The sequence below is a fragment of the Pipistrellus kuhlii genome, unplaced genomic scaffold (genome assembly GCF_014108245.1).
Source record: "Pipistrellus kuhlii isolate mPipKuh1 unplaced genomic scaffold, mPipKuh1.p scaffold_m20_p_42, whole genome shotgun sequence".
Taxonomy (NCBI): Eukaryota; Metazoa; Chordata; class Mammalia; order Chiroptera; family Vespertilionidae; genus Pipistrellus; species Pipistrellus kuhlii.
Window position 1 is genome coordinate 272,062 of NW_023425543.1, and position 27,292 is coordinate 299,353.

General features: G+C 51.3%; 1 protein-coding gene across 3 annotated transcripts; it reads left to right on the plus strand.

Moving 5' to 3' along the window:
- Window positions 1-108: 108 nt before the first annotated feature.
- Window positions 109-25,716, plus strand: TTC23 (tetratricopeptide repeat domain 23). 3 transcript variants are annotated; one of them, XM_036411779.2, is made up of 12 exons: window positions 110-384; window positions 1,372-1,571; window positions 2,880-3,003; window positions 3,728-3,878; window positions 4,539-4,664; window positions 9,631-9,808; window positions 13,518-13,623; window positions 16,462-16,589; window positions 17,625-17,774; window positions 20,750-20,872; window positions 24,492-24,574; window positions 25,200-25,716. In XM_036411779.2, the coding sequence occupies exons 2-12, from the start codon at window positions 1,392-1,394 to the stop codon at window positions 25,327-25,329; spliced, it is 1,479 nt and encodes a 492-aa protein (XP_036267672.1). In that variant the 5' UTR covers window positions 110-384; window positions 1,372-1,391; the 3' UTR covers window positions 25,330-25,716. The 3 variants fall into 3 exon arrangements, with proteins under 3 accessions (XP_045427967.1, XP_036267672.1, XP_036267675.1); XM_045572011.1 differs by lacking the exon at window positions 20,750-20,872 and having other exon boundaries at window positions 109-384; window positions 24,404-24,574; XM_036411782.2 differs by lacking the exon at window positions 20,750-20,872 and having other exon boundaries at window positions 112-384.
- Window positions 25,717-27,292: the final 1,576 nt, after the last annotated feature.

The following is a 27,292-nucleotide window of genomic DNA, read 5'->3' on the forward strand; positions in this document are numbered from 1 at the left end:
AGGTCAAACGAGACGCTCTTGTGTGTGTGTGTTTTTTTTCCAAGCCGTGTGGCCATTGGTCGAGAGCATAGCTTCCGGCATACTGGCCCCGCCCACCTCCGGCCCTCGCTTCCGCTTCCGGCCCCGGCTCTGGGCTGGCTGTCAGGAAGGTGTAGCTTTTTGCTTTTTGCAAAGGTGAAGGTGTGATTTATCCGGGCTCCCACCTCCGAGGCCGCCGGGAACGACTCGGCGCTGTCATTCGTGCACCCGTCCAGGCATACGTGCACGCGCTGAATGTGTACGTGGAGGGAATTTACAACAATAATCGATGCCGAGCGTTTGTTGGGTTCCAGGCGGCGTGCATAGCTCACCTCTTTTCACTCGCTCAGCAATCCCATGGCACAGGTACCGTTATTATACTCCTTGGACGAACGGAAAACGGAGGCTTGGGAGGGTTTGAAGGGCGTTCCCGCCAAAGAGGAGGCGGTCACCTGGTCTCTGAAATACCTGTTGTGAGGAAGGGTCGCTGGAAAAGACAATGACAACTGAGTCATTTAAATACTGAGGCGGCTCCTAGCGTGACTGAATAGGCCATGAATGAATACTCCTATTTCAGGGAATAAAGACATCAAAGGAAGAGAGCTTTGTGTGGGTTAAAAAAAGGAAAAAAGAAAAGTCCAAGAATTCTTAGGGAAGTTTTTGTGTGTGTGTGTGTGTGTGTGTGTGTGTGTGTGTGTGTTTAATATATTTTATTGATTTTTCACAGAGAGGAAGGGAGAATGATAGACGGAAACATCGATGAGAGAGAAACATCGATCAGCTGCCTCCTCCACACCCCCTACTGGGGATGTGCTCGAAAACAAGGTACACGCCCTTAACCGGAATCGAACCTGGGACCCTTCAGTCCGCAGGTCGACACTCTATCCACTGAGCCAAACCGGATAGGGCCTTAGGGAAGTTTTAAAAAAAAACACCAAAAACTAATTTTAAATACCTTATTTGGTAACATGGCCACTTTTTCTTTTATTTTTTTTAAATATATTTTTATTGCTTTCAGAGAGGCAGGGAGAGGGAAAGAGAGAGAGAAAAAACAAACAAACATCAATGATGAGAGAGAATCATCGATTGGCTGCCTCTTGCATGACCCCAACCTGGTCATAGAGTTCATCACCCTGGCATGTACCCTGATCGGGAATCCAGCCGTGACCTGGTTCATCGGTCAGCGCTCAACCACTGAGCCATGTAGGCTGAGTGAGAATGCTCCTGTTTTCAAAGAGGTCATGAATATGGTATTGAAATCTTCCTGGAGCCTCACGTTTCTAGGGGAAAAGTTGACATGAAAAAGATCCCCTAACACCTCTCTTTTTCTATTTTATTTTATTTAAAAACCAGAGGATAATGACTGTAAGAATATGGAAGAATCACAGGAAACCCACATATCCAAGTACTTAGATGAAATCGTGGCTGCCGTCAGCATCACGCCGAGAAGGAAGTTGGCCAACAGGCTGCCTCAGACGGTTCTCTTCCAGCCTCCCCAAGAGAAACTCCAGCTCAGTGAAGAGAAAGCAAAGTTCTACTCCAGCCGACATGAGGTGAGGAGCCTTCTCGCTCCATCCCTGTATTCAGGTCATTGAGAAGGGCAATAGCTTAGGGTATGTTCCCAGGAAAAAGTGTATGTATGTATACCATGGAATATTATTCAGCCATAAAAAGAAGGAAATTCCGCCCTGGCCAGTGTGGCTAAGTGGTTGAACGTCGACCTGTGAGCAAGGAGGTCCCTCTTTGATTCTTCTTCAGTGCACATGCCTGGGTTGTGGGCTGGATCCCCAGTAGGGGGCATGCAGGAGGCAGCCGACTGATGATTATCTCTTACTAGAGGACCGATGCACGAAATTCGTGCAAGGGGCTCTGCCCTCACAGCCACAGCAGCTTGCGTTGGCCCTCGCAGCCCCAGCTTTGTCTGGAAGGTCATCCGGAAGGATTCCAGAAGGGCGTCCAGAGGGTCATTTGGCTCTGGTCTAATTAGCATATTACACTTTAATTATTATAGGCTAGAGGCCTGGTGCACAGATTCATGCACCAGTGGGATTGGGCCGAACCCGGCTCTCCAATAATCCCCTGAGGGGTCCCGGGTTGCGTGAGGGCACTGTGCACTGGGCTTCTAGGACCAACCTTTAGGACCCCATTGGCCACCACTGGTCCATGGACCACCAGTTGATGACTGCTGCTCTAATATGCATATAAGATCTTTGGTTAATCTCTTCCTGCCCTCCCCCATCCCACCTTCCCTCTGAGATTCATCAGTCTGTTCCATGTTTCCACACCTGTGATTTCCTCTCCTGTGGTAAGCATCTGCCCCCTGGTGGTCAGTGTGCATCATAGCTACTTTCGGTCCCAGTCGGCCAGTCACTTAGGCTTTTATATACCGTATTTTTCGGACCATAAGACACTCCGGACCATAAGACGCACCAGTTTTTAGAGAAGGGAAATGAAGAAAAAAAGATTCTGAAACAAATAGTGTCCTAAAATATTTTATGTGCATTAAAACCCAACATCACAGTCATAAACACATGTAATCAACCCTGTAAAGTAAACAGCAGCATTTAGAACCATTTTAGAGCCAGGCGAGCACACAGAGACCACACAGAGCCGGGCAAGTAAAAAAACTTTTTTTTTTAAAGTATATGTGTAGGCTATATTTGGACCATAAGACGCAGGGACTTTCCCCCCCCACTTCTGGGGGGGAAAAAAGTGCGTCTTATGGTCCGAAAAATACGGTATATAGATTGATGTTTCTATCTCTCTCTCCCTCTTCATTCCTCTCTGCAATCAATAAAAATATATTTTTAAAAAATATATATATATTTTTTAACGGTAAGCCTGTTTTCTTTTCCTTACAGCATAAGCAGGCGATCCAGGAGCTCGTACGCTGCGTAGCGTTGACCAGGATCTGCTATGGCAGCTGCCATTGGAAACTAGCAGAGGCGTACGTTAATCTGGCTCGAGGCTACCTTCAGCTGAAAGGTGAGCTCAGCTCAGACCCAGGAGGCTCTGTTGGTTGGATTTTGCTTTCTCCCCCACCCCCCAAATTGGACTAACATGCAAATGCAGGGATGAAATTATCCTGATCCTTCTCCTCTGCACACATTGAGAAGCCATCTCCCATCACAAAGAGTCAATAAGATTTTTTTAAATATATAATATATAAAAAAAAGAGAGGGAAGATTTGGGCCCTTAGAGTTTTGTCTTTTAGGGTCTTAAAAGTAGGGTTCTTGGGCCGGGCTGGCGTGGCTCAGTGGTTGAGCGTCGACCTATGAACCAGGAGGTCACGGTTCGATTCCCAGTCAGGGCACACGCCCGGGTTGCAGGCTCGATCCCCAGTGTGGAGCGTGTAGGAGGCAGCCGATCCATGACTCTCCCTCATCTTTGATGTTTCTATCCCTCTCCCTTTCTCTCTGAAATCAATAAAAATACATTTTAGAAAAGTGGATAAATAAGAAGACCATTCTCAGGGAGAAATGATCTTATCTTGACGATAGCGGGGAGGGAGGGATTCCATCTTCAGTACTAGGTATAAAACACTTGGTTGCTATAGTTATGATAGTATTTCCCGCTGCCCCGGTACCTCTCCCCTTGAGAGTGAGTAGGTCAAGGAGACCTCATTGGATTCCCTGACCATAAGTGACTGACTATATTCTTGCCCACTGAGATGACGGAGACATTGAGACTTCCTCTTCCCTGTCGCCAGGACTGTCCCTGCAGGCCAAACACCACGCAGAGACAGCCAGAGAAGTCCTCACCAGCTCCATCGGGCCGCCCTATGAGGACAACACGGATGTGTTCAGGTGTTCCATCGAGCTGTTTCACACCCTGGGGAGTGCCCTCCTTGCCCTTCAGAAGTATCCTTTTGGCCCTTGTCGGTGTGGCTCCATGGGTAGAGCATTGGCCTGCAGACTGAAGGGTCCCGGGTTGGATTCTGGTCAAGGCCATGTACCTTGGATGCAGGCTTGATTCCCGGCCACGGTTGGAGCTTGTGAGGGAGGCAACTGATCGATGTGTCTCTCTCACATCAATGTTTCTATCTCCCCCCACTCCCCTTCACTCTCTTAAAAAACAAACAAACAAAAAAATTAATGGGAAATATCCTGGGTTGAGGATTAACAACAATAACAAAAGTATCCGTTGGCCTCTACTTACAAAGAGACATTCTGTTCATGTTCTTTATATTTAACTAGAGGCCCAGTGCACAAAATTCATGCAAGGTTAGGGTCCCTCGTGGCTGCCAGCTGGGACCTCACTTCCCCCTGCTGCCTGCTGCCACCACCGCCAGCTGGGGTCTTCCTTCCTGCGGTTGGCCAGCCTGGCGCTCCCCCCCCCCCCCCCCGTGGAGGGGACAATTTGCATATTATTTGCATATTAGGATTTTATTATATAAGATTCTCAAAGCAGACAGATGGCCCGGGAAGGGTGACGGGAAGTGTATAGGGAGCCCGGGATGTCCAGGAACTCGGGTCCCGGAATCCAGAACCTAGGGCCATGTTTTCCTGAACGCGGCTCAGATTTAAGGAGGCCGCAGAGAACTTGGCGAAAGCAGAGAGGCTCTCGAAGGAGCTGCTGCGATGTGGGAGGATCACAAAGGAGGAGTGGATAGAAACCCAAGCTCGGATCAAACTGTCATTCGCACGGTAAGTGCAGGACTTTTCATAAGCATGGCCGCTGGCGGTTCTTTGCCGGAAGACTCTGCCTCCAGGCAGGAAGTTTCTTGTTTTTTTTTATTTTTATTTTTTATTTATTTATTTTTAAATATATTTTATTGATTTTTTACAGAGAGGAAGAGAGAGGGATAGAGAGTTAGAGACATCGATGAGAGAGAATCATCGATCAGCTGCCTCCTGCCCCCTGGTGGGGATGTGCCTACAACCAAGGTACATGCCCTTGACCGGAATCGAACCTGGGACCCTTGAGTCCGCAGGCCGACGCTCTATCCACTGAGCCAAACCGGTTTCGGCAGTTTCTTGTTTTTTAAATCTGCCTTTATTGCTTTCAGAGAGGAAGGGAGAGTGAGTGAGAGAGAAACATCAATGATGAGAGAGATTCATGGATCTTGGCTGCCTCCTGCACATCCCCTTCAGTTTTTAGTATCTATAATTTATTGTATAAATTACCCTTTAAGCCAACGATGATTCAAGTGACCTGTGTTTTCGTTGGAAGATATATGAGATTTTTTTTTCTTCAGGATGTTTGGGTGCTATTCCTGTCTAATTTTATGGTACTATAGACAAACATATTTGTATGGTATGGACCCTGCAGTTTTTTACTGAAGCTTCCTTTGGGATCTAGTCCACAGCCAAGTTTCCAGAAGGTTCCCAGGGAGCTTTTTGTCGTGTGTAAGGTTGCAATAAGTCTGCCTTAGGGTAACTCGGATTTATATTTTTGTTTATCTTTTGCGACTCTGATGTATTAATTTTGAAAGATAAGAGCATTTGAATTTTGATGCACCATTGTTGGGCTGTTTAGCGCTGTCCATGGTTCTGCCGGCCATTGTTTTATGTCGTCTGATATATTCTGTTGGGTGGGAGGTTAAAACAGCAGCATATCTTCTTTATTATTTTTAATTTTTATTTACTGAGAGAGAGAGAGATTGGTGAATTTCAGAGGGAAGGTGGGTGGATGGGGAGAGACTATCCGGGAACTTACATGCATACATATATATGCATAACCCGTGGACGCAGACAATAGTGCGGTGAAGGCCTGCGAAGGGCGGGGCCAGGGTGGATGGGGAGGTCAGTGGCGGAAAAAAGGGGGGACATCTGTAATACTTTCGACAATAAAGGTAAATTTAAAACATCAAAATTATTAAAAATTATTAAATAATAAAAAAAAATAAGTTGATGGTTACCTCTGACAAGAAGGTCTAGTAGATAAAAGTGTGACATGTTCATCAGAGAGAATGGTCAGCGTGTTCCTATGGTTGACATCCTGAGTCACTCTCACAAGCAGTGCTTGTGAAAGAAATCAGACTCCCACAGAACTCATCATGCCTCTGATCCCACGGATGTAACAGGAGATGGTAGTGATTGCAAAAGGCTATACTACTAATCCAGAATTGCTCCCTGCCCGGAAGTAGCCATCCTATCGTGCATTGTAAGACAGGACGCATGCACATCAGAGGCCCCGGATCTGATGTTTGTTGCCATCTGTTGAGATGTGACTGAATGTCATTTGTGCTTACTATTGAACAACGTTGCTGCAAAGTTCAAGTTAAATGCCTGCCTTCCTCTACCCAGAATCCCGCACCACCTCTGGGAGTGCTTTCCAGACTAGCAGTGCCGAATCTCGCCAGCAGGTGGCGGGCCTCGTCCAAGTCTGTCCTGAATGCCTAACAAATGAGTCCCCTTTCTCAGCTGTCCTCCAGTTACCTTGCATTTCGGGGAGTTGTTTTAAACTTCGCTACTTCTTTTCCCATCCCCGAGTCTTCTCCTTGACCCAATTACTGGAACTCGCATGTTTCAACTGAAGGTTTCCATGCAGTCCCTCTCGGCTTTGTTTCCTGGCTGACGTGTGAATGTTCTGCCCAATCTGATCTGCTCCAGTAAGCAACGAGGCTTTGCCCTGGCCGGCCGGTGTGGCTCAGTGGTTGGAGCGTTGGCCCGTGCACCGAAGGGTCATGGGTTCCTTTCCCATCGAGGGCACGCACCTTGACGGCTGCAGGTTTGATCCCCGTGCGGGAGGCAGCCAGCCAATCGATGTGTCTCTCTCACATCGGTGTTTCTGTGTCTCTGTGTTCTTCCCTCCCTCTGGTCCTCCACTTTCTATAAAAATCAACAGAAAAAAATATCCCCGGGTGCAGATAAAACAAACAAAAAAGAAGGCTTTGGTTTTGTGCATGTCTGTAGTCACAGTCACAGCCATCAGGGCCAGGCCGTGGAGGCAGAAGGCCGGGGTGATCCCTCGGGCAGCTCTCATGGGATTTGTGTTTCTCTTAAAAGGGTATCTCTTAGGTGCATCCACCTCTTCCATCAGCCTCGCCTTTTATGGTGCCCATCGGGCCAGGCCAGCTCTCGCCTCCTCGGGCAGGCAGATGCGGGCTGCAGAGTGACTCATGCTCCCAGCCTCCCCTCCCTCCCTGGGGCCCTCAGCACCCGTCCCTGGTACCTGTCCGCCTCCGTCCCGGCACCATTCCATCCAGTCATGCTTACTCACTTTGGAAGGGAGGGGGAGAGACAAAATGGATTGAATGGTTCCTTCTCCTTCTCACCACCACGAGAGTAAAACTTGTAAATCGCCTCCAAACTTTGCCTCTTGGAAGCCCCGTTCCCCTGACCCCTCACCCCGTCCCCCTGACCCCTCTGCTGCGAGTCTCTCTGGGCACACGCACAGCGTCATCTCTGAGGTGTGTGCCCAGAGTGGGACTGCGGTATGAGAGCCCGGCCAGCGTGGCTCTGTGGTTTGTGTGTTAACCTAGGAACCAGGAGGTCACGGTTCGATTCCCAGTCGGGGCTCCATCCCCAGTGTGGGGCGTGCAGAAGGCAGCCGATCCATGATTCTCTGTCATCATCGATTCTCTCTCCCTCTCCCTTCCTCTCTGAAATCAATAATAAAAAATAAATAAATAAATAAATAAATAAGCAAAACCAAGATACAGTATGAGAGATGTTTTCTGAGCAGAGGGATTCCCAGTTCTGGGGAAGCACAGTCAGTGTTCACGAAGGCACCCCGCTCAGTCCGGGAGGTCAGAGCAGAGCCAGGACCGAGCTGAGCAAGCCCGGGGCCCAGGACACGCACACCATTTAAGGAGCCTTGGAAGCCGGAGGCCGATCCTCGCCTCCCTCGCCACATGCTTCATCCTTTATGAGCGTGCGAGGAAGAAGGTGATCTTTTTTTTTTCTCTCCTTCCTTCACTCAAATATCTGTGGTATTGTCCGGGTTCCCGAGGCTCCATCCGGTGGAAAGAATCTGCAGTCATTATGAAACTATGCGACTTGCTCTAGATTCTGGCCCAGAGGCTGGCACACTGTGTCTGTCAAGTGGGGGGTGGGGCCTTTTTTTTTTTTTTTCTGCCATGGGCCATTTGGATAGTTAAAGCCGTATAAAAATTATCAGCTTAAAAATTAGCCTGCTCTGTTTGGCCAAGCATTTAATTAGCTCACCCGTAATGCCGTGGCAGGGCCAGACCCAATGATTTCAGGGGCCTTATATGGGCCGTTCCCCACCCCTGCTGTAAAGGCCCAGGCAGTTAAGTATTTTATGCAAAAGCAGCACTGGACAATATGTAAACAAGCGGGCGTGGCTGTGTGCCAATAAAACTTTATGTGTAAAAACAGTGCATTGGACCCTAAGGCTGTCGTTTGCTGACTGCTGTGTTCCGTTACGTAACCTTTATGTAACCTTATTCCTCGGCAAAGGGATAGGTTAACAGCCCTGTGTTTCAAAGCCGGTCTTCTCTTCAGAAATGAAATACGAAGTCCAGTTATTATATTCTAAGCTGCTTTAAAAAGAAAAATATTTTGATTGATTTCAGAGAAGAAGGAAGAGGGAGAGAGAAAGAAGCATCAGTGATGAGCGAGAATCATGGATCTGCTGCCTCCTGCACGCCCTCTTTCCCCCACCACCGCCCCCCTCCGTCCCCCTCTGGTGATCCAGCCCACAATCTGGGTATGTGCCCTGACCAGGAATCCAAATGGCAGCAACCAACCCACTGAGCCACACCCGCCAGGGCTCAGTGTCTCTTTGTGCGCTTGTGTGCATATAGATTAGACACAAAGCTTTCCTAGAGCACGCAAAGTTATTTTTGTAATTTGCTTTTTCGCTTGGAATGTGTAGTGGCTGTGCTTCTTCCATAGGGGTCAATATGGATCGACATTACCTCTAATGGCTAAGTGGCCTTCCGCGGTGTGTGGATGTGCTTACGGTAACCTGCTTGGACAATTGCCTGTCGGTGCAATTTAAGGGCTTTCTTTGTTCTTTTCCGTATCACAGAGAATGCTTAGGGAAGCATTCTGACCTGGAGATCTTCTTGTCTTGCCAGAGTACCTCTTCCAGGTAAATTACTATTTTTGGGCCCTCCCCAGGCCAGCGTGGCTCCGTGGTTGAGCATCAGCCTATGAACCAGGAGGTCGAGGTCCGAGTCCCAGTCAAGCCATATGCGTGGGTTGAGGGCTCGATCCCCAGTGAGGGGCGCGCAGGAGGCAGCCGATCCATGATTCTCATCATTGATGCTTCTCTCTCTCTCCCTCTCTCTTCCTCTCTGAAGCCCATTAAAAAAAAATGTTTTTTTTTTTTGGCCAAAACCGGTTTGGCTCAGTGGATAGAGCGTCGGCCTACAGACTGAAGGGTCCCAGGTTCGATTCCGGTCAAGGGCATGTACCTTGGTTGCAGGCACATCTCCAGTAGGGGGTGTGCAAGAGGCAGCTGATGGATGATTCTCTCTCATCGATGTTTCTAACTCTCTATCCCTCTCTCTTCCTCTCTGTAAAAAAAATCAATAAAATATATTTAATTAATTTTTTTTTTTTTTTTTAAGTCCCAGCTGGCTAGGAAACGAACCTGAATAACAGGGGTCTGAGAGCCAAACCCTCAGCCCCCAGACCGCCTGTGCTCCCAGCATTTCCCCTGGTGATTATCCTAAAAGCCGTCCCTCTGACGTTGCAGGATGTATCAGGGCCAGAGGAAATGGGAGGAGGCCCTGCCCCACTACCAAGAGGCTCTGGAGCACACGGAGAGCAGCCAAGGGGAGAAGAGTCTGGAGTGCGTGCCGGTGCTGCGGGCGCTGGCGGACGCCGAGCGGGCCCTGCGGCTGCACAGCGCGTCCCTCAACCACTTCCTGCAGGTGAGCTGCGCACGCGCTGGCTGCAGGGCCGCTCCAGGCCCAGCGCCTTTTCCTCTTTGATGCGTTTCTATTCATTTCGTATTTTCTCTTTAGTATGTTTTATGTGTTTTTTTTTCTCAATATGTTTTGTTGATTCTACACAGAGAGGGACAGAGAGTTAGAAACATCGATGAGAGAGAGAATCATCCATCAGCTGCCTCTTGCACACCCCCTACTGGGGATGTGCCCGCAACCAAGGCACATGCCCTTGACCGGAATCGAACCCGGGACCCTTGAGTCCGCAGGCCGACACTCTATCCACTGAGCCAAACCGGTCCCGGCTTTAGTATGTTTTTATTGATTTCATATCAGGGGGAGGGAGAGGGAGGGAGAGAGAGACGTCAATGGTGAGAGGGAATCATGGGGACGTCCCCCAAGACAGAAAGGCCCAGTGCGGCCACAGCTCTGGGAGGGAACCGGTGCCTCCGAGCCACGTGTCAGCCGCCGCACACAGAGAAAAGGGAGTTTATGGCCTCCCGTCCCGTCTCTCTCTCCCCGCATTCCTTCGCGGTGACCAGCGCCCAGAGAGAAAAGAAAAGGCCTTTCCTTTTCTGAAAGGAACATGGAACATTCAGGAAGCGTCTTTCATGCAAGTGGAGATAAATAGAGCCAGCCCCGCCGAGCCACCGCGGGTGGAATCGAACGCTGACCTCCCTGTTCATAGGTCAGCGCTCAGCCACTGAGCCACGCGGGTGGGCGCCTGTCAGAGACACGGAAACAGAGGGCAGCAGGGGTCTATCCGGAGTCAGAAGAGAGAGTGTGGCTTACGGACGGCAGGGACGGGCATTAAAGTTGTTTATTCCTTCCTACCACTTAGGGGTTTTTTTTGTGTGTGTTTTTGTTTTAATGTATTTTATTGATTTTTTTACAGAGAGGAAGGGAGAGGGATAGAGAGTTAGAAACATCGACGAGAGAGAGAAACATCCATCAGCTGCCTCCTGCACACCCCCTACTGGGGATGTGCCCGAGACCAAGGTCCATGCCCTTGACTGGAATCGAACCTGGGACCCTTCAGTCTGCAGGCCGACGCTCCATTCATCCACTGAGCCTGTTAGGGCACCACTTAGGGTTTTGAAAGTGACAGGCAGGAATTAGCGTTCCTATCTAAAAGCCTAGTTAGGTGTTAAGAGAATGAACGCCTGCTTGCAACCAAACCTGGACAGAAAACGCAAGCCCCCGGCGCGTCTATTTTGGGGCTAGCCCTCAGCGGGGTGGGGGAGGGCCTTCTCTCGCCAGCCAGCCCTCTGGAGGAGCTAAAATTGACCCGTGGAGAGCTGCCACGGAGGACTCTCTCCGACTATTAAAAGCAACCGGCTCAGGCCGGGGCCCCGAGAGCCTGGTTTGCCACGGCCACGGCCACGGGCACCCGGGGACTTCCCTCCCAGCCACTGCTCCGGGGATTCCCAGCTCCCTCTTGCTCTTAGCCGAGATCCCCCTCTCCCCCATCCTTCCACTTCCTGCTGCCCCCTGTGGTGTGCACGGCCCTGAAAAGCTTCCCTGCAGTGAACCCAGGGCAGGATCATAAACGTGACTCCGTTGCCATGGGGAGCAGGGCAGACTCGCCGCTCGCTCTCTTCCTCTCCCAGACACTGACCACGAGACCCCTTGCTCCATCCCTGCGGCTCCTGCTGTTCTTCACTTACAGGGCGCTGCCTTCCGGGCCGCCTGCTGTTTGAAAAGCGTCTCCAGTCGGCCCTTCAGGCCAGATTGGGGGGGCGGAGAGAAAGGGGGATGACTAATCGGGGCGTTGCCAAGACCCCTTTCTTGTATTTGTCTCTGTCCTTGAACAACAAAAGTAGTTCCAGAACAAGGGATGTCGTTAGCATTTGAGGATACGACATCCTGACGGTTCTATTAATAACACAGCCAGGAGGGTCACGACCAGCCACCTTGACGTGGAGCAGCCCCCGTCATAAAACGTCTAGAGCCCCCGGCCCGCGGGGCACAGCAACGTGGGGAGAGGGTGGACCTGTGGAGGATGAAAAGAAGGGGCAGGGGCACGGAGAAATGGAGGCAAGACAAAGTTCTGATCAAGCCTCAAACTTTATTTTTGGAACGGCAGTATATACACAGCAGGAACAAAGGGGAGCAGGGTTGCCTATGCAGCGGGGTCTTTGACAGTGTATAGTTGGTTTAGGCACTGAGTGACAAGGTGGTAAGGCATCTGGCAACACAGGATTGGCTAACTGCCGGGCGGTGTAACATTCCAAGGCCGGGCTAGCTATGGGGGAGGATCAGGAAGGGGCCGTTGCAGAGATCCTCCGGAGCAAGACGTGCTACGCGGCAGGTTAATCTTGAGCTTCTGGCCAAACCCGCAGGGCACCGCATAACTTCTGCTAGAAGGAACTTAATTCTAAGATGGAGTTGTATTTTCTTAAGACAGAGTTGCTTGTCTCAACTCTGATGGCTCCCAACATAGAGCTACCGCCCACCGCTGCCCAGCAGGTGTGGCTCAGCGGTTGAGTATTGACCAGAGCCAGGAGGTCACGGTTCGATTCCCGGTCAGGGCGCATGTCCGGGTGGCAGGGCTCAGTCCGCAGTGGGGGGTGTCCAGGAGGCAGCCAATGCATGGTTCTCTCTCATCGTTGATGTTTCTCTCTCTCTTTCTCTCTCTCTCTCTCTCTCTCTCTCTCTCTCTCTCTCTCTCTCTCTCTCTCTCTCCCCCTTCTCTCTCCTTCTCTGAAATCAATAAAAATATGTTTTGTTTTGTTTTAAGTGTGTGTGTGTGTATATATATATATATATATATATCTATAAAGTGTGCAGCTCAAATATCAGTGGTTCACCTGTTTGGCCCAGTGTTTCTCTCCTTGAAACGCGCGGGGTTTGGGTCTCTGTGTTCTGGCGATGTGTCCGGCGCTACCTGCCCGCTCACGAGAGTGCCCTGTGTGACTCGGCGTTTCCTGTCTGTGTCCTCCCGCACCGCCCCGCTTTCTGGCCCACGTGTGTCCAGTAGCAGGCCACCTGTAAGTACCTGTGTATCGGATGAAATGCACACGTGTTACTCACAGGCATTTGTAACCCTCCCCACACCCCTGCTGATAGGCAGGCGAGAAGTGACTTGACTGTTTGGTCAACCACTGAGCAACACCCTTCAGGGCAGCACTGACCCTTTAATTAATTTATTTATTAATTTTAAATATATTTTATTGATTTTGTACGGAGAGGAAGGGAGAGGGAGAGAGAGTTAGAAACATCGATGCGAGAGAGTCATCGATCAGCTGCCTCTTGCACACCCCCTACTGGGGATGTGCCCGCAACCAAGGTACATGCCCTTGACCGGAATCGAACCTGGGACCTTTCAGTCCGCAGGCCGACGCTCTATCCACTGACCCTTTTAAATCCATCTCCTTCCTCCTGGAGACCCTCCCCTCTCCTCGGAGCAGAGCCTTTGAAATAACTTGCTTACCGATCGATAGATCGATGGGCCCTGGCCTCTGGCCGCAGCTGCGAGCCCTCGGGACTGGGTGTCCGGCGCTCCCCTCTCCCCCTCCCGGCGCTTTCAGAACCCATCGCCCCCGGAGCAGCTCGCTGCTTCCCCCTCCGCCCGCTGTCCCGCCGGCCGGAGCGCTCCCTGGCTCCCTGCTCATCGCCACGGGAACGGCGAGTTCCCTGTCCCCGCTGGCCAGGCGTGGACACCAGCCCGTTTCTCCTTCTCCCCCCGCGACAGGCGCATCTCATCGTCCTGGGCGCAGAGCGGTCCGGAGAGGAGGCCGGGGCGTCCGCCCACTGCGTGGCCAGCGCCGCCGCGGCTTCCGGGCGGCCGGAGCACCACGGTGAGAGCCAGCCTCCCGCGGGGGGAGTGGGAGGGTGGATGGCGGGTGCTGCCTGCCGCCCGCCTGGCCTGCACATGTCCGGGCCTTGGGGATGGGCAGGGGGTGGAGCTGAGACGCAGGCCCTGCAGGGAGCGGCCGACAAGGGGACCGGATTGCCTGAGGCCGCCCAGGGCAGGCCGGCTTCCGGGGGCGCCGCGGACAAACTTGGTCTCAAAAGCTCTCCCAGCCCCGCCTGCCAGGGTCAGAAGGATGTGAAGAGGGAGTGGGTGGGAGCCAAGTCCGTGTCAGCGTAAACCTCCCGGAGGCCCAGCCTGGGCGGCCTTGTTTGGAAATGGCCCATCTGCCGCCGCCGGGCGCCAGGGGGCTGGGCAGCGCCGGGCACTTCCAGGCGGACCTGGCTCTGTCCCCTCCAAGCCTCAGGGACGACGGGGTGAGTCCCTGGCTCAGAGGACCAGGCTCCTGAGCGTGGGGTGCATTCTTTTTTTTTTTAAACCCTCACCCGAGGATATTTTCCCATTGATCTTTAGAGAGAGGGAAAAGACTGAAACGTCCATGCAAGAGAAACACATGGATTGGTTGCCTTCTGCACGTGCCCCTGGTGAGGGAGCGGCAGGGAGCGGCCTGCCACCGAGGTACACGCCTTTGACCGGAATCGAACCCGGGACCCTTCGGTCCACGGGGCCGACGCTCTGTCCACTGAGCCACACCGGCCAGGGCTGGGGTGCATTCTTGAGGGACAGCTCCCCGTGCACCAGTATGTTCCCTGCCGCCCCCATGGCCTAGCCTTCCTCAGCCCCTCCTCAAGGCCCATCTCTCATTACAGAATGCCCAGCCAGCCCAAGCCGGTCCTGCCCCTGAGCTCCCCAAGCGGATGTCAGCATCCGTATAGATTTTTTAAAATATATTTTTATGAGTTTCAGAGAGGAAGGAGAGAGAGAGAGAGAGAGAGAGAGAGAGAGAGAGAGAGAGAATATCCTGGATCAGCTGCCTTCTACACGCCCTGCCCCAGCCCTGCAATGCCTCTCTCGGCCTGCCCCGCAGGATCTTAGTGGGTCCTTCGGGGTTCATGCCAAGCTGGGCTCTGAGACTTTCCATCTTCCAATCCCCCGGGGGTCCTTATGCTTCAGCACAGAGCGCAGTCTTTCCCAAGACCATCACAAAGGATCATTGTTGTTGTCGGGTACACACAGCTCTCTTTATGCGCACGCTGCCCGGGGAGTTACAGGAATTGTTTTTGTTTTCATCTATTTTTAAAATATATTTTATTGATTTCAGACAGGAAGGGAGAGGGAGGGAGAGAGAAAGAGAGAGAGAGAGAGAGAGAGAGAGAGAGAGAGAGAGAGAGGGATAGGAACATCCACGATGAGAGAGAATCATGGATCGGCTGCCTCCTGCCCGCCCCCTACATGGGGATCGAGCCCGCAGCCCGGGCCTGCGCCCTGACTGGGAATCGAACCCTGACCTCCCGGTTCCCAGGTTGACGCTCATCCACGGAGCCACGCTGGCCAGGCTACAGGGATTGGCTTTCATGAAAGCCTCCTGCCCTGCCGGGTGCCCAGCCGTGACCCCGCATTCCTCACGCTCTCTGAGTGAAGTCGCACAGACGGAACTGGGTCTGACAGGGCCGTGAGGGGACCTTACACCGCCCCGCCCTGACCCGCAGGCAGTCCGAGGGTTCCTCGGGAGTGGACACGGGAGGAGATTGATGGCCTTGACCTGTGCCCCGAGGGCTCAGGTTTACCGCTAAGCCGTGCTCCTCTGCTTTAGAAAGTGACTCATCCGCTGCCCAGGCCAGCGCCTCAGGTTGCTGAGGATTCTAGAAGAGGTGTTTTTTTCCTAGTGAGAGTTGTGTTTGTTTAAAACATTTTAAAAATACGTCTTTATTGATGTCAGAGAGGAAGGGGGGTGGGGAGAGAGGTAGAAACATCCATGATAAGAGAGAATCATCCATCAGCTGCCTCCTGCACGCCCCCTACTGGGCATTGAGCCCGCAACCGGGCATCGAACTGGCGACCTCTCGGTTCCTGGGTCGACGCTCAACCCGTTGAGCCACACCAGCCGGGAAAGATGCTTACGCTTCAAGAAGGGCTTCATTTCCAACTAGAAAACAGAACTCTCCCCAGCATCCTCCCCTCGTTGGTTTTGAGACGTGGACTGCTGGTGTCGGCAGTGCCTTCAGAGCCAGCAGGAAAAAATGCCGCATCACGCCCCGTTCGCTGTCATCCGATCAGCAACACAGGCAAAGTGAATAGAGTTTGAGCATTAAATTGCGATGAGTCAGCTGCCAGTAAAAGGGAAGGAACGCTTTCCAGGCAGTAGAATTTTCTCCTACCAAGAGAAAAACTGAACCAAGTTCCAGGTTCAGTTCCCGGTCAAGTACCTGGACCTCGGTGGCAGGCTGCACCCCCGGCCTGGTTCAGACTGCATGCAGAAGGCAGCTAACGGATGTCTCTCTCTTGCATCGATGTTTCTCTGTCTCTGTCTCCTTGCCTTCCACTCTCTCTAAAATTCAGTGGGAAAATATTCCCGGGTGAGGATCAACAGAAAAGAAAAGAAAGAGGAGTCTCTTTAAGCCATTACCTTGCATTGCTGCATCCCTGGGAGATCTGGTGTCTGAAAAAAGCGAGGAAAGTAAATATCCTCCTGCGATCGAATCTTTTCCGACAACGCAGGCAGCTGAACGGGCAAACGACAGACCCCTCCACCGGGTTCAGGGCTCCCTTACCCGACTGCTTATTATTTTCAGATAGTTCGCCGCCCCTACAGGCGTCTCCGTGGTTTCCATCTCAAGTCCGAGAGCCGTTTTCACAGTTGTTGTCACGATGCTTTTTGCTTCAGATGTGGCCGATCGGTACTTCCGGGAGAGCCTGGCCCACCTGAGGGACGCGGAAGGGGTGGGGAGAGCCAAGTTCCTCTCGGTTCAGGATGAGTACTGCCATTTTCTGCAAGGCGCCGGGCAGGAGGAGGTGAGCGAGTGTGGGCCGCAGCCGGCCGGCTGTCTGCATGGGCGACCCCGTTGGTACCCAGAGGGCTCTGCAACTCCCTCACTGTGCGAGCATCCAGTAGGCGTCTACTGTGTGCAAGGCATGGATGAGGAAGGCCTTGTGGCCACTATCAGGCAGTGAGTTACATCATTTTCTTTCTTTATATATATATATATATATATATATATATATATATATATATATATAAATAAAAATAAATATATATTTTAGAAAATATATATATTTTCTAGAATATATATATTTTAGAAAAAATTGTCAGTTGTTTTTTTTTAAATATATTTCATTGATTTTTTTACAGAGAGGAAGAGAGAGGGACAGAGAATTAAAAACGTCGATGAGAGAGAATCCTCCATCAGCTGCCTCCTGCACACCCCCCACTGGGGGATGTTCCCACAACCAAGGTACGTGCCCTTGACCGGAATCGAACCTGGGACCTTTCAGTCCACAGGCCGACGCTCTATCCACTGAGCCAAACCGGTTTCGGCTATATGTAATTTTTTTTATTTCAGAGAAGAAGAGGGAGAGAGAGGTGGAAACATCCATGATGAGAGAGAATCCTTGATCGGCTGCCTCCCGCACGCCCCCTACTGGGGATCGGGCATGCGCCCTGACCGGCGATCGAACCCTGCCTCCTGGTTCCTAGTAGGTCCACGCTCGACCACTGAGCCACGCCGGCCGGGCTCCCTCGTTTTCCTAATGGGCCCTGATCCCCGGGGGTCAGCTTTTGAACATTTTTTTTTTTAAATATATTTTATTGATTTTGTACAGAGAGGGAGAGAGATAGAAAGCTAGAAACATCGATGAGAGAGAGTCATCGATCAGCTGCCTCTTGCACACCCCCTACTGGGAATGTGCCTGCAACCAAGGTACATGCCCTTGACCGGAATCGAACCCGGGTCCCTTCAGTCCCCAAGCCGACGCTCTATCCACTGAGCCAAACCGGTCTCGGCAGCTTTTGAACATTTTTAACCAGACCGCTTTGCGTTCCTTTCCCAGAGAGCGACCTCGATCCTCAGGGGGTCCCTGGAGGCCAAAGTGAGGGTGTTTGGCGACGTCAGTCCCGAGGTGGCAGAGACCTACCGGCTCCTGAGTGGCGCCGACCTGGCCCAGGGGAACCACAGCGGGGCCTACAAGAAGCTGAACAAGGTAAGCCTGAAGCCGACACTGATGCAGAGAGAAGCCCTCCACCCTCCCTGTTTCCCCTCCCTCCCTCCCTATGGGTCACCTTCTCTCCCTTCCCATGCTCTCTTTATTTTTATATATTTTTTTAAAAATATACTTATTGATTTCTGAGAGGATGGGAGAGGGAGAGAGAGATAGAAACATCCGTGATGAGAGAGAGTCATGGATCGGCTGCCTCCTGCATGCCCCCCAGTGGGCACAACCCAGGCAGGTGCCCTGACCGGGAATTGACCCATGACCTCCTGGTTCATAGGTTGATGCTCAACCACTGAGCCATATCGGCCAGGCCACTATGCTCTTTTTAAATAGGCCTTTCTAAGTGGTTTATTTAGGCAAGGTGACTTCGCTTTCACAGTCGGTCTAAACTAACCCTGTTTTTTCGGTAAAAGCTACAGCAATCCTCTCATACACATATGTATATATCTTTTTACTGAATTATCCATTATTTTCGCCATGTAAAAACATTTTTTTAATTTTTATGGAGTGCAAATGTATCTTCTATTTTATTGTACTCTCTCTGTGCACACAGTTTATAGAGGAATGTGTTTGTGTTCTTCTAGTACTTTGTATATTTAGTTCTTTTTTTATTTGAATGTACTGGGGTGACATTGGTTAATAAAATGATCTAGGTCTCAGGGGTACAGTTCTGTAATGCATCATCTGGCTATTGTATTGTGTGGTCACCCCAAGTCAAGGCCCTTTCCATCATCAGTTTCTTCTTGAGTTTGGAGTTCATTTGCTTGGATGGTGTGAGGTACGGGTCTAATGTTATTTATTTATGTGTTTATTTTCTAAAATGGCTAGCCAGTTGTCCAGCACCGTTTTGTTAAAGAGCCCAGTGGTGTGAGAACACACCTTCACCGTATATACCACATTTCTACGTGAACTTGAGTCTCTGGATGTCTCTCCCGCTCCACTGACAGCTTTGTTTGCGTGAATGCTGGTTCCTCGTTGGTTTTATTTATTTATTATTATTATTATTATTTTTAATATATTTTATTGATTTTTTTACAGAGAGGAAGGGAGAGAGATAGAGAGCTAGAAACGTCGATGAGAGAGAAACATCGACCAGCTGCCTCTTACACACACACCCCCACTGGGGATGTGCCTGCAACCCAGGTACATGCCCTTGACCGGAATCGAACCCGGGACCTTTCAGTCTGGAGGTCGACACTCTATCCACTGTGCCAAACCGGTTTCGGCTCGTTGGTTTTAAATGTAGAGATTTCGTAGCTCATGGTCCAGTAGCGGGGAGGACTAGACACCAGGAGCGGTGTCTCTGACTCTGGAATATCCCATTTCCCAGGTGTTCTGGCACGTGTTGTTGTTGTTGTTTTTGTTGTTGTTTTCTTCCCCGTGAATTTTAGTGTTAACAGCCTGTCTCGCTGGATACAAAGCTTGGTGGTATTTTCTGGAGGATCGTGTTGTTTGTAAATGACCTTAAGGAGCACTGACATCTGAATGGTGTGGAGTCATTTTACTCAGGAGCAGGGATGTCCTTACACTTGTTGACATCCACTTTTGCATCAGGGCAGGCCCATTTTTTAAAGTGTCCCTTCATCCTGGGTGTTGCCCTTTTCTGACCACATTGATTTCTAAGCATTTTACCTTCTTTCATACTGTTGTCTGCAGGGTGGTATCCGCTGTTACGGGCATGTGACCGGTCCTTTCTGTGTACGTGAAGGCGGCTGGTTTCTCTGTTAATTTTATGTGCTGGGCCTGCTTGCTCAATGCTTTTCCTGCCGAAGTTAATTTTGAGCCTTCTCTCGGGTTTCCAGGGCAGATCCTGTTACATCATCTGCAAATCTTTTTACTTTCTGGTTTTCAGCTCTGGGGGCGCTGCCTGATTTCTCGTCTGCTCGCATTGGTTCCCGCCTCCAGGACAATAATGAATGGGAGTGGGGATGGCAGGCACCCTTGTCTTGTCCTCATCTCAGTGGACATGCCTCTAGTGAGTCTAATTAGAAATAAGTGTTGGATTTTATCAAATTTTTTTTTTTAGCATCCGTGGAGATAATCAGATGACTCTTCTTAGATCACTTAACATGGTGTATTTTATTCTAGTATTCAACCAACCTTGCATTCCTGGAACAAATGTGCATAGTGATATTGAATTATATTCTTAATATGAGGTAGATTCGGCCTGAGAATATTTATTTTTATCATCTTTGCACCAGTGTTTATAAGTGACATTTAAGTATCAATGCTATTATTTGCTTCATAAAAATAATATGGAAGCTTACCTTTCTTTTCTTTTCTTTTCTTTTTCTTTTTTAACTTTTTTATGGAATGTATTGGGGTGACGGTTCTATAATGCATCATCTGTGTATTGTATTGTGTGTTCACCACCCCAAATCAAGTCTGTTGAATAAGTAGTCCTGAAAAAGAGGGTAGCCTGGGGGAGAGCCGCATCCCCAGGTTGGAAATGGGGTGGAAGAGGAGGCGGGCGGGGATGAGGGGCTGGAGAGTACACGCCATTGAAGAAGCAGAGAGTGACTGGGGAGGACTGTCTGTCAGGGGGCACCCGGAAGCCATGGGCGGGGCTGGGGGGGGGGGAGTTCCTAGGTGAAGGGGCCCAGACTTGATCCTTCAGGTGACTGTCCCAACGATGGGCTCTGAGGCCGAATCCAGCCCACTCCCGGCTCTCCTATGGCCCACGAGGTTACTCTTTTATTAGTTTCTTTTTATAAATATATTTTTTTATTGGATTTCAGAGAGGAAGAGAGAGGGAGAGCGAGAGAGAAACATCAATGATGAGAGAGAATCATGGATCAGCTGCCTCCTGCACGTCAGGCCCGCAACCCGGACATGTGCCCTGACTGGGGTGACCTCCTGGATCTTAGGTCAGCGCACAACCACTGAACCACCCCGGCTGGATGTGGAGGGGAATCCTGCCGTGCCCCCATGATGCATCTGTCCTCTGACCATTTGTGTTGCAGCTGTGCTGGAGAAGGATGGTGGTAGCTTGCTCCAAGACAGTGGCCAGGGGATGGAGCAGAGTCGTGGGGGAGTCGAGGGGTGTCGATAAGGATAGAGAGCTCACGGCACTTGGCAACACAGAGGTGAGGAGTGAGGGTGGCACCCAGGCTTTCCAGGCCCGGGAAGAGCAGCGGAGTGAGTGGCACTGCCTACCCCCCCCACCACCACTTTCTCACTCATCGCCATGTCCCTCCTTGTTCCCGCCTTACCTGTTCCTCTCATGCACAGCTCAGAGTTAGTGCTCCCCCAGGTAAGGGGGCTGCAGGGGTGCGTGTGCATGAGAGAGACGGAGAGAGGAGGGGGGGGAGATACACCTGCCTGAAACTCCACGCCCACCCCCTCCTCCCCATGGTGCCGCTCACCTGCTGACCCCCCCCCCCCGCCCCATTTGGGGGTCTGACCCAGGTACCCTCTGCCACCACCGACATCCTCCTCGGTTTATTTTCACAGCCCGTATTCCTTTTTCCTTTTTTTTTTTTTTTTTTTTTAATTATTTAAGATTCACCTGGATACTCAGGATTTCAGGGCTATGTCCACTTAAAGAAAAGTGAGAAACCTCCCCCCTCCAGGCTGGTTTCCAACAGGGTTTTTCCCCGGAGGAACGGAGAAAGCCCAGAAAACCTTCCCCGCGGCCGGCCGGGGGTGTGCTCCCGCAGGGGCTTGGGGCCTGAGGTCACTGTTTGATAGAAGACTCAAAACATGACCCTCAGGAAGGAAGTGCCCGCTCCTGCCCCTGCCCGCCCCGTACTGGGTGACTGCTACCCTGCATTTGACATCATTCCCGCGCTGTATTTTACTGTGGTTTTTCTCTACGTGTTTTTTTAAGCTTCCCATAAAATGTGCATATTTTATCTATATAATTTGCATTCATCTGCAATTTGCTCTTTCCTGCCTATCATCATGAGATTCATCTACATGGACACACACACACCAAACATGTATATCACACATATACAATCCATGGGCATGTTACAGGTTACTCATCCATTAGCCCAGTGGTCGGCAAACCGCAGCTCATGAGCCACATGCGGCTCTTTGGCCCCTTGAGGGTGGCCCTTCCACAAAATACCACGGCCTGGGCGATCTATGTTGAAGAAGTGGCGTTAGAAGTTTAAGTTTAAAAAATGTGGCTCTCAAATTTTAATCGTACTGTTGATATTTAACTCTGTTGATTCATGAGTTTGCCGATGGCTGCCTTAGCCGAGTTACTGAATGACTCTCTCAGTCTGTACAAAGGCGTGCTTGCTCATTTGTTTCTTTGACAGGCCTTGGATTTGGCCATTGTCAAGTGGTTCCTTTTGCAATCCGACAGGTGAAGGGCGCCCTCAGAGAGCTTTTCGGTGGTTTCTGGTTGCCTGTGAGATCGGGCGTGCTCAGCCGCTGTTCTGTTTTTCAAGGTCTTTGAATAATCCTTTCCTATCTTGCGATCCCTTTTCCATGGGGAGGTTGTGTTCGTGTCTCTCGTTACCTTGTGCAAGTTCTTGGTCTCTTCTGCCTGCTGATCCTTTCTCCTCTGCTTTGGGCAGTGTCTCCTTCCCCTCCTCCCCCATCCAATCCGTATACTTTGCTTAAGGTGAATTCTGGTGCATACATGTTTTCATTTTTGAATGTTCAATGTAGTTAAATTTTATAAATCAGCCGAAACCGGTTTAGCTCAGTGGATAGAGCGTCGGCCTGCGGACTCAAGGGTCCCGGGTTCGATTCCGGTCAAGGGCCTGTATCGTGGTTGCGGGCACATCCCCAGTAGGGGGTGTGCAAGAGGCAGATGATCGATGTTTCTTCCTCATCGATGTTTCTGACTTTCTATTCCTCTCCCTTCCTTTCTGTAAAAAATCAATAAAATATATATTTTTAAAAAAATTTTATAAATCAAATCTTTTAGTTTGTCCAGATATTATCCAAGAACTACTTCTGATCTTGTCCAGGAACTACTTCTGCATAAAGGTCATCTCCAATATTTTCCCCTAAAAGTTCCAAGTCTTGCATTTCTTATTTAGCTCTTCCACCAACCTGGATTCCTTGCTGGGCGTGGCAGGAGGCAGGGGTCCATTTCCTCCTAGTTCCATCCATTGACGAGCTCAGCTCTCCCTTGTCGGCCCCTCAAGGTCACTTCTCTCCTGTCATCTGTCATGCTGGACCCTCTGCCACGTCCCGTTGGCCTACTTGTCTGCTCAGGATGAGAAAGCGCTGCCTTCATTGCTAGAGTTTCATGAAGATAGTGACGGGAAATCAGTTCCCTCCACTTCATTCCTCTTCAAAATTACTTTGCCCGTTTGGGGGTACAGATTGAATCTTTAGCTTCCCCTTGAGATTGCCCTGGCCAGCTGCAAGCAGGGATAATGGCGGGATAATAAGCAGAATAAAGCTGAATGTTTTAACTCCTCAATAAGTGACTCCCTAGGAGATTGCTGTGTAGTCATGATTACAGAAAGCCCATAGAAAATAGAACAATAGTTTATTGATTTTGGGAGAGAGAGAGGAAGGGAGAAGAGGGAAGCATCGCCGTGAGAGCATAACGTGCATCGGCTGCCTTCTGCACACCCCCTTACTGGGGATCGAGCCCACACCCCGGGCGTGTGCCCTGATCTGGGAATCAAACCGGCAACTTCTGGGTGCACAGGGCGACGCCCAACCAACTGAGCCACGCTGGGCAGGGCACACACTTTATTATTATTTTTTTTTTTTTTTTTACTTGTCTGGGCTGTAGCAAGGGTCATTCGAAAATAGAAACTGGACACCATCCTCTCATGAATACCAATTCTTTGCCTTTATTTGTAAAAATAGATACTTTTGAAACATGTTTTTGCATACAGGTTGTCACAGAGGGTTCTATGACAGTGCTAGCACTGTACACTTGTTTCCAGGATCCCTCGGAACATCCAAGTTGAAGGTCAGACGGTCCCTGGCATTCACAGTGAAGGTCAGATGGTCCCTGGCATTCACAGTGAAGATCAGATGGTCCCTGGCATTCATATGGAAGGTCAGACAGTCCCTGGCATTCATATGGAAGGTCAGATGGTCCCTGGCATTCACAGTGAAGGTCAGACGGTCCCTGACATTCACATTGAAGGTCAGACGGTCCCTGACATTCACATTGAAGGTCAGACGGTCCCTGGCATTCACAGTGAAGGTCAGACGGTCCCTGGCATTCACAGTGAAGGTCAGACGGTCCCTGGCATTCATATGGAAGGTCAGACGGTCCCTGGCATTCACAGTGAAGGTCAGACGGTCCCTGGCATTCATATGGAAGGTCAGACGGTCCCTGGCATTCATAGTGAAGGTCAGACGGTCCCTGGCATTCACAGTGAAGGTCAGACGGTCCCTGGCATTCACAGTGAAGGTCAGACGGTCCCTGGCATTCACAGTGAAGGTCAGACGGTCCCTGGCATTCACAGTGAAGGTCAGACGGTCCCTGGCATTCATATGGAAGGTCAGACGGTCCCTGGCATTCACAGTGAAGGTCAGACGGTCCCTGGCATTCACAGTGAAGGTCAGACGGTCCCTGACATTCACAGTGAAGGTCAGACGGTCCCTGACATTCACAGTGAAGGTCAGACGGTCCCTGGCATTCGTAGTGCAGGTCAGACGATCAGACGGGCCTGCGACTGAAGCAGTCTCTCCTGTTCTCGGGAGCCTCGTCCTGCTGCTGCGTGCTCTCCGTGACGTTCCCCACCCTCACGGTGACTGCTTGGTGTCCTGCAGTGTCTCCAGATTCAGACCCTCTTGTACGGACCACAGGACCGGCGGACGCTGGCCACCCAGCAGGCCCTGGACGTGCTGTCCAAGTGAGTCACTGACACTGTTCCCTCACTGTTCCCTGGGCACCTCGCTCCCTGGAAGCCGGTCTGTGCCTCCGGGAACTGTCGGTGCGTGGAAAGCCATACCAGCTTCCTGTTACTCACACCATGCAAGACCAGCTCCTTGGCCATGAAATACCCTCCTTGCCCCAGTCCTGAGGAGGAATTAGCTCTTGAAACAGGAGCTGGGATGCATCTTCCTGCCGGCCGACCAGCCGCCTGCAGGCCGCCTGCAGGCCACCTGGTCTTTCCGGGGGATGCTGGCTCCCAGCACTGCCTGGGCCCACTGGAACCTGCCCGGGGCTCAAGATGGGAGCCCGAGAGCCCTCTGACTTCACCCACGTTTTTCTTTTCTTTAAGATTTAAATTCTGATTATATTGTGTTTTTTAATGTGTTTGTTTGTTTGTTTGTTTTGATTTTCAGAGAGGAAGAGAGAGGGAGAGAGAGAAGCATCAATGATGAGAGAGAATCATTGATCGGCTGTCTCCTCCATGAAATCTAACCGGGAGCTGCCGGGCTGTCCCACAGCAGCCGGGGCGGGGGGACGCGGGCGGGGGACGCGGGGCGGGGGTCCCAGAGGCGCCCCACTCACCGCCCTCCGCTTGCTCGCAGGGCCCCCGAGATGGCCACCGTGAAGCTGAGATCGGCCTCGAGAGCGAGAGCCAGAGCCAAGCCGGCCTTCTGCACCGGCAAGGCCCAGCATGCAGCGCCCTGGAGGGCCAGGCCCCACGCGGCGGACTGAGACGCGCACCGCACCCCGAGGACAGCTGGGCAGGCCCGGGCGCCGGCTGCACAGCCCCCTCCCCCACCGGGAGGTGGCGCCAGCGGGCACCGTGCCGGTCCTGAGGCAGGCCGGGGCCCCACGTCTCCGGGCCCCGCTGGCAGGGCATGGCCGCGGCCCCCGGTGCTCCCATAAGCAGCTTCCTCGTTACCTCCGAAGCGGTTCTTTGTGCCAACCAACGCCTTTCCCCATCAGCACGCTCCTCTCCAGGAGGTCAAGGCTTCCCACCTCACTGCGCACACAGCCCTCAGCCCCGGTCGGGGGTCCAACTTGGAGTCCAGTTCTGGAAAAACTGGGACTTTCTCACAGGAAGGCGATGGGATGGAGAATAAAACACTGGCAAAAGGAGCATGAAGGTGCCGGAGTCGGTATGTGTGGGTGGTGCTTCCTCTCTCTCCCCACCGTCCCCCTCCGCTTTTCCTGGGCTGCAGGCTGGCGCCCTCACCCCAACCCACTGCGGTTCCGTCTGTGACAGACGCCACCTCAAGAATCCACGGGGAGCCAAAACCGGTTTGGCTCAATGGATAGAGCGTTGCCCTGTGGACTGAAAGGTCCCGGGTTCGATTCCGGACAAGGGCATGTACGTTGGTTGCAGGCACATCCCCAGTAGGGGGTGTGCAAGAGGCAGGTGGTCGATGTTTCTCTCTCATCGACGTTTCTAGCTCTCTATCTCTCTCCCTTCCTCTCTGAAAAAAAAATCAATAAAATATATTTAAAAAAAAAAAAAAGAATCCACGGGGAAAACAAAGATCCGAGTGACAGGGTGCAGGGAGGCAGGGTCCCTGTCCTCCTCAGGGGTGTGACAGCGACCACACACCCCTCTCACACCCGCGCGCCCGCCCCAGACGAGCCTGTGGCATGGGGGCCGAGTGGGAAGAAGGGGAAAGAGGCAGTCACCACTCCCATCTCCTGCCACCAGGCTCCCTGGCCGTGACGGGGACATTCTTACCGGAAACCAGTCCATATTTGAGCACCAGCCACCAGGCCCCCCCCCCCCCCCCCGCCCCGTCAGCCACGCCTTCTAGCTCTGTGTTGACCGACCGGGTCAAGTCGTGGCTGGATTAAAGAACGGGGGGGTTTTCACGTGGTTCTGCCGTGGTTCCTCATGAAAAGCACGCGTGTGAACACACGTTTTCATTCGTGTTCACATAGGAAACACACCCCCCCACCCCCCACCAGAGAACATTCATTCTCTCGCGTGGCAATGCCAGGGTTTGTTTATTTTTTTTTTCTTAGGTTTTTATTTTTACACATTCACTTGTGACATTTCCCTTCGTGGGGAACAGGAGGTTGGTTAGCAAGGCAAGCCTTTCCGAGGAGGCCATTCTCAGTGTGCATTTTAACCGATCTCGAAACAGCAACAGGAAGGTGAGACGCAGTCCGAGAATACTATGACAGCGAAACAACAATGAATCGAAGAGCGTGTCCTCGCCCCAAAAGCCATGCTCTCTTATTCTCCACTTACCCGTGACGGAGACCAACGCCCTAAACCAGTGGTCAGCAAACTGCGGCTCGAGAGCCATATGCGAGCCAGAACTCTTTGGCCCCTTGAGTTTTTAGCAAAGGCCAGCTCAGGAGTGCCCTAATGAAGTTAATAACGCTGAACCTACCTCTATAGTTTAAGTTTAAAAAATTTGGCTCTCCAGGCCAAAACCGGTTTGGCTCAGTGGATAGAGCGTCGGCCTGCGGACTGAAAGGTCCCAGGTTCGATTCCGGTCAGGGGCATGTACATTGGCTGCAGGCACATCCCCGGTAGGGGGTGTGCAAGAGGCAGCTGATCGATGTTTCTCTCTCATCGACGTTTCTAGCTCTCCCTCTCTGTAAAAAATCAATAAAATATATATATATTTTTAAAATGTGGCTCTCCAAAGAAATTTCAATCGTCATATTGTTGATATTTGGCTCTGTGGACTAATGAGTTTGC